At 40.7% G+C, this 11,574-nt stretch overlaps 2 protein-coding genes across 3 annotated transcripts; one reads left to right on the top strand and one right to left on the bottom strand.

The window, feature by feature from the left end:
- Positions 1-3,175: 3,175 nt before the first annotated feature.
- Positions 3,176-6,384, top strand: LOC117862674 (uncharacterized). Of its 2 annotated transcripts, none has more exons than XM_072292688.1 (5): positions 3,176-3,360; positions 3,495-3,588; positions 3,675-5,397; positions 5,502-5,915; positions 6,018-6,384. In XM_072292688.1, exons 3-5 carry the CDS (start codon positions 5,281-5,283, stop codon positions 6,264-6,266), a joined length of 780 nt encoding a protein of 259 aa, XP_072148789.1. In that variant the 5' UTR covers positions 3,176-3,360; positions 3,495-3,588; positions 3,675-5,280; the 3' UTR covers positions 6,267-6,384. The 2 variants fall into 2 exon arrangements, 1 of the variants encoding a protein (XP_072148789.1); XR_011897746.1 differs by having other exon boundaries at positions 3,177-3,360; positions 3,675-4,589; positions 4,747-5,397; positions 5,502-6,384.
- A 1,461-nt stretch (positions 6,385-7,845) lies between these two features.
- Positions 7,846-10,670, bottom strand: LOC117866762 (ubiquitin-conjugating enzyme E2 variant 1C). The gene is made up of 4 exons (XM_034751045.2): positions 10,481-10,670; positions 8,881-9,020; positions 8,376-8,501; positions 7,846-8,286 (listed from the first exon to the last, which is right to left on the bottom strand). The coding sequence occupies exons 1-4, from the start codon at positions 10,518-10,520 to the stop codon at positions 8,146-8,148; spliced, it is 447 nt and encodes a 148-aa protein (XP_034606936.1). The 5' UTR covers positions 10,521-10,670; the 3' UTR covers positions 7,846-8,145.
- Between the last annotated feature and the right edge of the window lie 904 nt (positions 10,671-11,574).

The following is an 11,574-nucleotide window of genomic DNA, read 5'->3' as shown; positions in this document are numbered from 1 at the left end:
TTGATGAATGGATCACTTTACATTGTTTCTTTTCCATTTCACGGCCGGTTAAAAGTTTACTACTTTGGTGAAATGTTGGTGTAACACATCTCGTCAACGGCAAACACTAAAAGAAACCTGTTAATCTATGATGGTTTTTCATGACGAATTCAGAGAACGTCATTAATGATGCACCATCTGTGATGATTTGTGATTTTTTGTCACAAATCTGCAAATAGCCCATCCAGGCTCAAATTCGGGGCCGATTTCTGTGACGAACCTCGGTAACCGTCATAGATTGAAAATGAAAATTGTCACGAATTTGATATTGTACTCAACCACAATTTTAACAAAATAAATATGTCGCTTAATTTAAAGAAAATAAGATGCGTTACTTGCAAACAGACCATATGTTTGTTGAGTGAGGATGCAGGTATAACTTCCTTGTCAAAGTATACCTTTGATTTCTAGTTTACTTGCAAATAGCCACTATAACATAACTGAGAATAGTTCACATGAAGGGATACTACATGGGCTTTTAATATGCTTCTTTTTTCCTTCAAATTAGTATGCCTCCAATTTTCCAATAATGATGCAATACTACTGCTGTTTGCCCATTTGATTTCTGAAACAATTTGTGTAATAAGTGTAGATGCCTAATAGTAACAGTTAAGCTGATTAATGCATTTGTAGTTTATTTGGCCAAAACTCTTATTGATTTATGGTCTCATCTTGCAGAACACAATACAAAAGCGATTTATGCAAAGTTTTGACCAGACCATATGTTTGTTAAGTGAGCATGCAGGTAGAATTTCAAATAATCTCAATATGCTGCTGCCTTTTCTATCAAATAATAAGTATGCCTCCAAGTGTCTCTAAGCAAATAGGCAAAACATTTATTTGCAACCAAGTGAACAGGTGCCTTACTGTTTCCTCTGTTTTGTTATGTACATGGTCTCTAAGCAAATCAATTGTGGTATTGTCATTGTCATGTATTTGTAAAAAATCTACAATTCTTCTACATGTTTGTATTTAGTACTGTATTTTTTAATGTTAATTCAAGTTGGCACAACTCCAGATATGTTGATACCAGTTGAAATTTTGTATTCTGTTAGCAGAAAAGCAATGCAGTAGTTGTACTCACCATGTGTGCTATATCATGTACAGGTCTGCACTTAAAAGCTGAGAAGGATGCAAAACTTGAGCTCGTGCTTGAAGCTACTTTTTTTTACAGTATTGTGAGATCTTGTGCTAGATTAACTAGAGTTAGACTGATTTCATGCTGATGAGATACTTGAAAAACTTTGATGTTGAATGTATGTGATGAGATGCTGGATTAGAATTTATCCATATAATGAGATGTTTAATTTGCTATGTTTATATGGACTAGTTTATATCTTGATTTGGGCTGAAATGATAATGGATTGATTAGAAAAATGGGCCATATTTTAATAGGACGATGTAAAATGGGTTTGGATGCTGATGTCAGCAGCCACGTCATCACCCGTGTCAGCAGTCATGTCAGTGTCCCTGTCAGCAGCCACGTTATCTATTGCTGACATGGCTGTTTGATCCGTGACGAATATTAACATATGTTGTCTATCCGTCTTTGACGTTTATTTTCATCACTAATGTTAGGTTTGGGTTGGGCTAAGCGGGCCTAAGGCTATTTTATGACGAATTAGAAACGTCATGGATTGTTTTGATCTATGACGATTACACAAGAAATGTCACGTGGCGTAATTTGTGACACTTAATATGTGACGATACGTGAAATCATCATAGACACTGCTTTATGATGATTTTTTGAACGATCTGTGATGAAATTTTTCGGTTATAGTGAAAATTATGCCCAGCAGTTAGGAGGCCTGTCAGCTTGCAGCATATTTTAGACAGTGCAATGTGGGACACCGACGCGGATGCATCCTAGTACATGTTTAAATAAGATTGTAGGTCTGCTAACATAAACTCAAGAAACTACTAGTATTCATGCTTAGTCTAGAACTTGAAAGGTCAGTAGGTAAAACCACGAAGACCCTAAGACTACTACGCGAACATTTATATGCATTTACGCGAACATTTATAAGCATTTATTTTAGGAAGGAGGGAGTATCCATACAATTCAAATAATATTTTATGGTCATTAATTCCATCTCCACCTTTCAGAGATGCATCCATAGTGCGAAAAAATGTGCTACAAATACAATTAAGAAAAATCAAGAGTTGCCACCGCTAGAGTAAAACACTAGTGCGGTGATAGAACTAGGGACACCGCAGAACATGGAAAGAGCAATCATCAGCCAGACAATCCAGTTCGCTATGATTGTTGTTGCAGCTTTTTATATCTATGTAAAAACATTTTTTTTCGGGTATCTATGTAAAAACATATGTGGTATTAGTAATGGTATTTTTGTCAGCTTGCTTGAAATTATATATACTTGTTACTTCGATCATAATCTTGCTTTTTTTTTTATTTTGAACCCTTCATCATCATCAAAGCAACTCCAGTTTACAACAGTAATAATAGCAAGTAAAATATCGAACTTTTGGCCAGTTGTTGGCCAATATGGAAAGCAAGGAACATACATATGTGATGAGATGCTGAATGTCAACACATGGTGCTGCAGACTCCGAGATTGCTGCCATTACTCAGACTGGATAAGGAAAGGAAGTGAACGACCATTCAGATGAGGAAGAAGAGGACTAGGTTCATCACCACAAAGCACCGGTGGAGCCAAGGCCCGGCCACCCTGGGCCGTTGCCCGGGCTCTTGCGCTTAAGGCTCAAAGGCCAGCGGCCCAGCGCTGAGGCCTGAGAGGCGCTAGTGCTGCTTCTGCTCCTGGCTCCCAGTCTCACGGACACACGGAGGCGGAGCGACACGAAGCCCCCAGCGCTCGAGCCCACTGACGGAGCCAAGGCCCGGCCACCTGGGCCATTGCCCGGCTCTTGCGCTTAAGGCCCAAAGGCCAGCGGCCCAGCGTTGAGGCCTGAGAGGCGCTAGTGCTGCTTCTGCTCCTGGCTCCCAATCTCACGGACACACGGAGGCGGAGCGACACGAAGCCCCCAGCGCTCGAGCCCACTGATGGAGCCAAGGCCCGGCCACCTGGGCCATTGCCCGGCTCTTGCGCTTAAGGCCCAAAGGCCAGCAGCCCAGCACTGAGGCCTGAGAGGCGCTAGTGCTGCTTCTGCTCCTGGCTCCCAGTCTCACGGACACACGGAGGCAGAGCGACACGAAGCCCCCAGCGCTCGAGCCTATAGGGTTCCGAACTTGCGCTGTCGCACGGAGGATGGGAGATTGAGGAGATGCCATTACTCCATGGCGGGGAGGCCGAAGCGACGCACTACGCGCTGGCGCCGACCTCAATCCCATTCGGTTCCCAGGTTCGTCCGCCCCATTCCCCAACCCTTCTTGGCTTCTTCGTTATCTCTTCTCTCTGTCCTGTCTCTGTCTCTTTTCCAATCCCCAATCGATTTCACCTCCCCAAGCTAACTGCGACGCTGCGTCTACGCTCTAGTGAGAGAGAGGAACTGCAGCTGGGCGGCTAGCGGTGACTGGTACCCGGACGCCCGGTGGTCGAAGTTCGGCGAGGGAGCGAGACAGACTGACAGGTAATTAATTTGAATAATTTTAGATTCTAATATGCATAGGTTAATTTCAGTTATCTAATATGTACAAGTTACATTTTTTTATTTAGGGATGAGGCGTTTTTAGGTGGTGGTGGAAGTAATCAACCTGAAAGAAATCCAAACATGGATAATTTCACCAGTGAGTTTAATCCTAATGAAATTGTATGTGATCCAGCTCTTAGAAACAAATATATGAGTATGCCCCTGAAATTCAAGACCAAGTTAGGAGAGCATACATATTGAAAGGTCCATCACAACCAAGACCAAGTTAGGAGAGCATACATATTGAAAGGTCCATCACAACCAGCAAATATATTGAAAGATCCAGGTTCAAGGGGCTTTTCCGTGGGTTGGTATAAGAAATATAATTGGTTATAATACAGTGAATCCAAAGATGTTGGTTATTGCTTTTATTGCTTCCTTTTCAAGCATCCGGGGAGGGCACAACATTTTGGTTATGATGTATTTAACAAAATTTGCTGGAGAGATTGGAAACATGCATACAAAGCATTACCTAAATATGTTGGTGGTGTAGGTAGTGCTCACAACAAGTGTGTTCAGAAATATGATGACTTTAAAAATCAAAGACAGAGTGTGCAGAGAGTATCAAACAGAGCTAGTAAACAATCGGAAGAATTATACCAAACTCGTTTAACTTCTACTTTGCGATGTTCAAGATATCTCTTAAAGCAAGGCCTAGCTTTTCATGGGTATGATGAATCTTCTTTCTCTTTGAACAAAGACAATCTTCTAGAGTTGATAGATTTTCTAAAAGATAACAATGAAGAAGTCAGGAATGCCTATGATCGAGGTGGCTTAAATTCTAAGATGATTTCCCCTGATATCCAAAAGGATCTTGCAAGGTGTTGTGCAGAAGAAATAACTGAAGTAATTATGGAAGAGATGGGTAACAGGCCATTCTCTGTTCTCATTGATGAATCACGTGATATATTAGTAAAAGAGCAAATGGCTGTTATTTTAAGGTTAGCAACTAGTATATTGTGTCGGTTCTATTATAGTTGTGTAATCTGTACAATATTCAGTTTTATTAGTGTTTTGTTTAATTGTTGCACTGCTGCAAGTATGTGAATTATAAAGGGAATGTTGTTGAAAGATTTCTTGCTCTTATACATGTCAAAGAGACTACAGCTGGTGCATTAAAGGACGCATTGCTTGCGGTCCTTGATAGGCACAAATTATCAGTTTCTCGGATACGAGGGCAAGGATATGATGGGGCTATGAATATGAGAGGTGAATTTAATGGACTGCAAAAAAAGATTCTAGATTAAAACCCATATGCATTCTATGTCCACTGTTTTGCCCATCAGTTACAGCTGGTTGTTGTTTCTATTGCAAATTGTTGCTCATCTGTCAATGATTCTTTGAGTATATATCTTTGATTGTGACCACAACAAGTACATCTTGCAAGAGAAGGGACAAACTAATTGAAAGCCAGCGTCAAAATATTCCGTAGTCTATTTAAACTGGCGAGGTACCTACAGGAAGAGGCTTGAATCAAGAAACTGTCCTTACTAGGCCTGGGGATACTAGATGGGGTTCGCATCATGTTACTTTGGTTCGCTTGTCCCAAATGTGGGACTCAGTGATAAAGGTCCTTCAAATAGTTAATGAAGATGCACGAGTGCCAAATCAAGCAGCTGGTTTGATAAAAAAATGGAATGCTTTGAATTTGTTTTTATTATGGTGCTTATGTTAAAGTTGCTTGGCATCATAAATGAGCTCTCACACGCCAAACAAACAAAAGGTCTCAATATTGTTAATGCTCTTGAGGTTAGTTCTTATTCAGCTGTTCCCTTTCTTAACATATTGCTTTTCTCACAATATTAGTGTTCCTTTTGCTGTTAATCTGATTGCACTATATACTTCAATTGTAGCTTATCCATGATGTAAAAGCTCAATTTAACACCATGAGAGAAAGTGGCTGGGATAACTTATTTGATGATGCAAGACAATTTTGTGATGTGAATGGTATTCCTATTCCAAATATGGCTGAGGAAATATCAGTGAGGGGTCGTTCAAGGCGTGATGGATTTACCATTACTAATCTTCATCATTATCGTGTTGGAATTTTCTATGTTGTTCTTGATAAAATATGTGCTAAGATGAATCATCGGTTCAGTGAAGTGACGACGGAGCTATTGATGTGCTTTTCTTGTCTTGATCCAAAAGGCTCTTTCTCTAGTTTTGATGTCAACAAGCTTGCTCGGCTTGCTGAAATTTATGATGAGGATTTCTTAAATCATGATCGTGGAGTCATAACGGGACAATTGGAGACCTATATTCTTCATGTAAGGAGACATGCTGCCTTTGCTAATTGCAAAGATATTGCAAGTTTGTCCCAGAAAATGGTTGAAACTGAAAAACATTTGCTTTTTCCATTGGTCTACAAGCTCATTGAATTGGCATTGTTGGTGCCGGTGTCAACAGCAACTGTTGAAAGGGCTTTCTCAGCTATGAAGACTATCAAGTCTAAATCTCGCAATAAGATTGCTGATGATTGGTTCAACAACTTGATGGTGTGCTATATTGAGCGAGAACTATTCAATTCACTTGATGAAGCTACTATTCTTCGATGGTTTCAAAACTTAAAGAGTTGCAAGATGCAGCTGCCTCGTAACCCTGCTCGTGTGCAGCCGTAGTTACCAAATAGCATTTAGGTTTATCCTTTGTGTTTCATTATCTAAGTCTTGAAATTGTACTGAAAAATTATTTTAATATCTTAATTTGAATCTATCATGGTTTTCTAATATTATATTATATGTATGTTATATAATATACTCATGTGTATTGCTTGTCGTTGCTAGCTCGGCGTATTGTCTTGCCCAGGCTCTCTAAAATTTCTGGCTCCGCCACTGCCAAAGATATGCAATGTTTAGCGATACTGTTTCTTTCAGACCCTCTTCTGTCAATCTTAGAATGTAAGTTGTAACCTCTGTTAAGTTGTGTGTTCTCAAGTGTCTAGCACCTGATCACATGTCCCTAGTCTTTAGCGTTTTCTTTCCCTAGACAGTACCAAGGTGGGTTTTCACGAGTACTAGTATTGTAAGGCATATATCTCAAGATGCAGTTAAGCCATTGATGCTGAAGTAGGGGTTTCTGGTGCTCCGATTAGGGGTGATTAGTAGGCAAGCGGTGGTGGGTGCATGACCGTAGGCTGAACGGGCCAACGGGGTGCACATGTGGTGAATCTCGGATGATTAACATTTAAATTTTTTGCTGTGGCCTGTGGGTCAGTGGGTGCATCCCCCCATTTGCTATATCGCCAAACCTAGATTTTATTTTTCTTTTTAATATAAATTGCAGCTCTTTTGCCCGATTCATTAAAAAAAATCCGTTTGATTCTTTTTCTTATTTTTTGGAAATAAATCACGAGGTGTACATCCAAGTACAACCACATGAGCAGTGGGGTTCCATCTGTCTACCAAACAAGCGCAGTGCCCACGTTCTATGTATCCTACTTTAAAAGTTAAATTTATTTTAGTTTTGCAAACATGAGAAGTTACTTCTTTAGGGTAATGACTTTCTTTTTGTAGGATAAAAAGGGGACGATGAAAAAGGGAAGAACTAGCCTGCAATTTAAGGAGTTAGCAGGACCTTGTCTGTAAGCAGCCCGCAGCCCTCAAATTTCCGTTGCATTATATCATCAGACCATGATTTGACACATGGTTAGCAAGGCACAAAACCGTTGGTTGCTCAGCGGGACACTACTGCCATTGTCCAGACACAACAGAATCGTCTTCAGACACGACAGAATCACACGACCAAATGGATAAAAAATTGCAGCGTCCATCAACAAAATAAAATTCCTGCAGCGTCATTTCACAAAAACGCATCACACTATTGTACACAATGTGTGATCCATTGACACTGTACTCCAGACATGGATGGGTCAGTCGCGTCACACTAACCTCACATGTGGGGCAACCGGCCCATGACAAAAGTGCTGAGATCGGGTTAGCATCACGGCCCAGTTCTGGGACATCCTTATCTCCTCAACATAACGAGATTTTCAGGAATCTGAGGAAAGAAACGAGACCATGCAGTTCTTCATTGCTAAATAGAGTTCTTGTAACAGGCTTCCAACAAGCATTAGCTTTAAATATAACCGGCAGGAGGGTATCGAGGCCCAAATCCTCTGCGATAAGATACGGAAGACGTCAACCAAATCAGGATCAAAACAAGATAGAAGACATTGCAACAGTTTCAAGAGAAACATACTTGAAGCGCACGCACACAGAAGCTATATTTTATAGGTAACATGAAGATGTTGTCTATTGCTTAAACAGGGCACTACGACAGTTTCTGGATACATCCCTGGAACTTGCAACATCCCCAACAGCCACCATGCTGATTGCAAGGGAGATACTTTGATTGTTCACAGCCGTTCACAGATAGAACATAGCATACGAAACTGGAAAACACAAGCACGGGCAACAGATGTAGGAAGTTGTTTCCCCCCCATAAAACAGCTTATCAGTTACTGTTGTTGAATCCCAAGATGGGGCGCCCAGCACTTCTTTAGAAGAATGTCCCTTCTGGAGGCTGCACTAGCTTGCGATTGTGTGAGGCAGCCATCTCTTTCTTGAGCTGGGTTAGGATGTTTTCCATTGTGTAGTCCCGCTGCCAGTTTGCCAGCAAACCAAACTTCTTCGGATCAACCTACATGTATATACCAAACAGAAATTTAGTCACTGCAGTTGTGTCTCCTTCTGCATGCTCCCAAGAGCCTGAGAGGAAGGCGATCTTACCACTCCTGTCTCATGATTGACGCATGTCATGTTGATTCTTGAATGGAATCTGACAGATGGTGGCTTCTCAGGATAATCCTTGTCACAGAACAACTTAAGCTGGTAGATGCGACCCTCATGTACAGTCTGACAAGAGAGAAATAGAAAGAAGGGAGAGTCAACTTAGACAAAAACAAGTAAATGGAAGAAGTTGCATGGCACGTAACAACGTGTTTCTTGGTATCTTCTGCTAACATTAGATCAGAGCTACAAATGCTTTTTTCAGCTTTTTGAAGGAAGAACCATCAAGTTAAATCCTATTTCTACAACTTGTTGTAACCAGCCATTTCTCCCACACTTTTCAAGGTTGAACAGCAATATGGGGTTATTAAAACAACTTTAATTAGACATCGCTTAGGTATAATGGAAGGATGCAGCTGGGGATTACAAACAAGCACTAGTTGAAATGTTGGTCACGTCTTATATCATATTTCAAGAAAGGCGATAGATGAGATTGTGCTCTCACATTGTGTGGGCCAATGATGGTACCAGTCCATGACCGCATGTAGATGTCATCCGCATCATCCATTCCATAGCTCACTGTCCCATCACCAATGCCCTTCTCTCCGCGCTCGAGCTCTTCCAATAGCCTGAAGTTCCTAGGAACTGCAATTTTTATCATTTGTCAATTACACAAGTAGATAATGCAATAGATTCTACTATTAATCTACTAGATCAATCTTATACTCTTAAAAAAAGATAGGAACTGAGCCTGAGCCTAGCTCAGTTGGTGGGAGAAATGGGCGAACACCACCACCAAACAAGTACTGTTGGATTCGAATTTGGGTGCTTATTTCTTCTAATTTAAAAATTACAGTGCCAACTAATTCCGTTCTAGGTTTGTCATTGTTTGCAGTAACAAAGACCTTTTGACAAAAAGCAACAAACAACACTAGAGAAAACCCTTCAACTTTAGAAAAGACATGGGGCAAGGTAGAATGAGATAATTGACACATAATCTGTATGCAGACAAGAAAATGGAACAGAAATATAAATGCAAATGAGAAGGGGAATCAATACTCCCACAACATTTGCACGACTGACCCCAAAAAGAAAAACAGAAATTCTTTATCTCAATGCTCAACTTTGGGTTGTATTATAGAAACAACTTTTTCCTCAAAGAAAATACAGAGGCCAGGCTAAACCATCTTCTGGTATGTAATTCACAGACCTAGATGGAAACCAGGCTAAACAAAAGATATATAGGTTACCCTAATTATCTCCATTTCACCCCTTATTACTCACATTTTCCATGCACTTTAAGAAAACCAAGATCCATATTGAATAGAACAGACACCAGTAGTAAAAGAAAATCATCCCATACTAGATATGACAATGACATGGCAGCACAAGAATGCCAAATGCATCCACTGCCAAGCATCACGCACAAAGTCAAAGCAGTGTTGCCATTTTCATGATCAAGAGAAGACAGCTGCTTATCTATTTTCATAAAAACTTAAGAAGTCCAATTGCAGTGCTACCACAGTAGCACTAACCCCCAATCTCCGCCCCTAATCCCTTATCACAATATAGACTCTAATTCAATGGGTTATCAGGCAAGGGCTCCCACAAATTGACAAAAGAATCAGGAAACCAGACCAATCGATGCAAAAACACCTGAGGCCACCAAACAACATTCGCACTTGATCCACCTGTACAGACTCGAAATGCTAAAAACATTTTACTTCGTAGAAAGAATCACTGAATCTAATCAATCGGGATATTCCTTGCAAGAATAACACTAATTCCAAGCCAGCGCAAAGCATTCAAAGGGCCGATAATCCCGGATGCATGCAGCACCCGCCGCTTCTCCAGCCCCGCCTAAACACACACATCTAGGTTATCCACGCCGAACCATCCAATCAAACTATTAGTCCGACCCAACCCATATAAGGCCACCGCCCATCCGTTCATCTCCACCCCCTACCGGAATCGGATCGCGCGGGGCCAGATCGGGGGCGGGCAAGCCACGCCAAAAATGGAGCAAAAACGGATCGGATCGGGAGATCTCGGGGCTGAGATCCCCGGCAGGAAAAAGAGCAACAGAAGGGGAGCAGATTCCTCACCGACGACGCTCGATCCGGCGCCGGAGCTGCCCAGCGTCATCGCCGATGGATGGATCGGCCGGCGGCGGGTGGGGCGGATGTGGGGGTTTGGGGGTTTCGCCCTCGCGGAGAGGATGGAGAGGAGGAAAAGTTGCGGCTGCGCACACGCAAGGCTGAGGAGCGAGAGGAGGCGATGGGGTCGTTTGCTCTCTTTCTTTCCTCTTGTTGGCTGGGCGGCTTCAGGTAGGGTGGAAGGATTCGTTACCCACGGACCGGAGGGCGGAGGCCGTCCATTGGGAAATCAACGGCTCATATTGATTGGGCTTCTTTTCTTCTCGGAATGGATAATTTGTCGCCCCCAAAAGAAATGGGCCATGACAATCTCGCACCAAGTTCCTTGTCCCCGTCTCAAAAGAAAGAAAGTTTATTTTTTATGCTATTGTTGATGCTAATATCTTCCAATCATGGACAGTAGATCGTCTACTTTATTCTACTCTTTACTTCATTTTCCATAATGTTGTATTTTGTGTAGGGATGCATATGGATATCTGGAAATCCGAATTATCCGAATTCGTATTCGCTAAAAACGTCAATATGAATATCTGCATTCGTATTCGTTTTTAATGTGGATGTCAAATGGATGTACCCGGATTTGATTTTTAGTATTTTTCTCTATCCGGTTCTAGAGTTGTATTTGACAAAAATGTGAAATATCCGACATTATCCGTATCCGCAAGGGATAAAGTACCCAATGAAACCATCTAAAACTTATTTATATTGCTCAATACTAATTGCAAATGATGTTAATTTTAATATTTCTAATAAAATACTTATTTACACCATTCAAACTATTTAAAAATTATTTATATGACAAATGACTAATTATGTTAACCTAATATTACTAGTGATATATAATGATAAAGTTTAATTAGTTTTAATATGACTAATCATATTTAAATGTATCGATGAACTTATTTTTATTATTAAATGATATAAATTTATGGAAATACTTATTTTTATATTTATTTTGATACATTTAATTATTTGTTAATTAATATGCCATTTTAATAAGATATCTATTATGTATTGTGCTCATAATTTACTCCCTACTTGTA

The sequence above is a fragment of the Setaria viridis genome, chromosome 1 (genome assembly GCF_005286985.2).
Source record: "Setaria viridis chromosome 1, Setaria_viridis_v4.0, whole genome shotgun sequence".
NCBI classification, from domain to species: domain Eukaryota; kingdom Viridiplantae; phylum Streptophyta; class Magnoliopsida; order Poales; family Poaceae; genus Setaria; species Setaria viridis.
The sequence above is the reverse complement of the archived record's forward strand: the minus strand, read 5'-3'. Positions and strand labels throughout refer to the sequence as shown.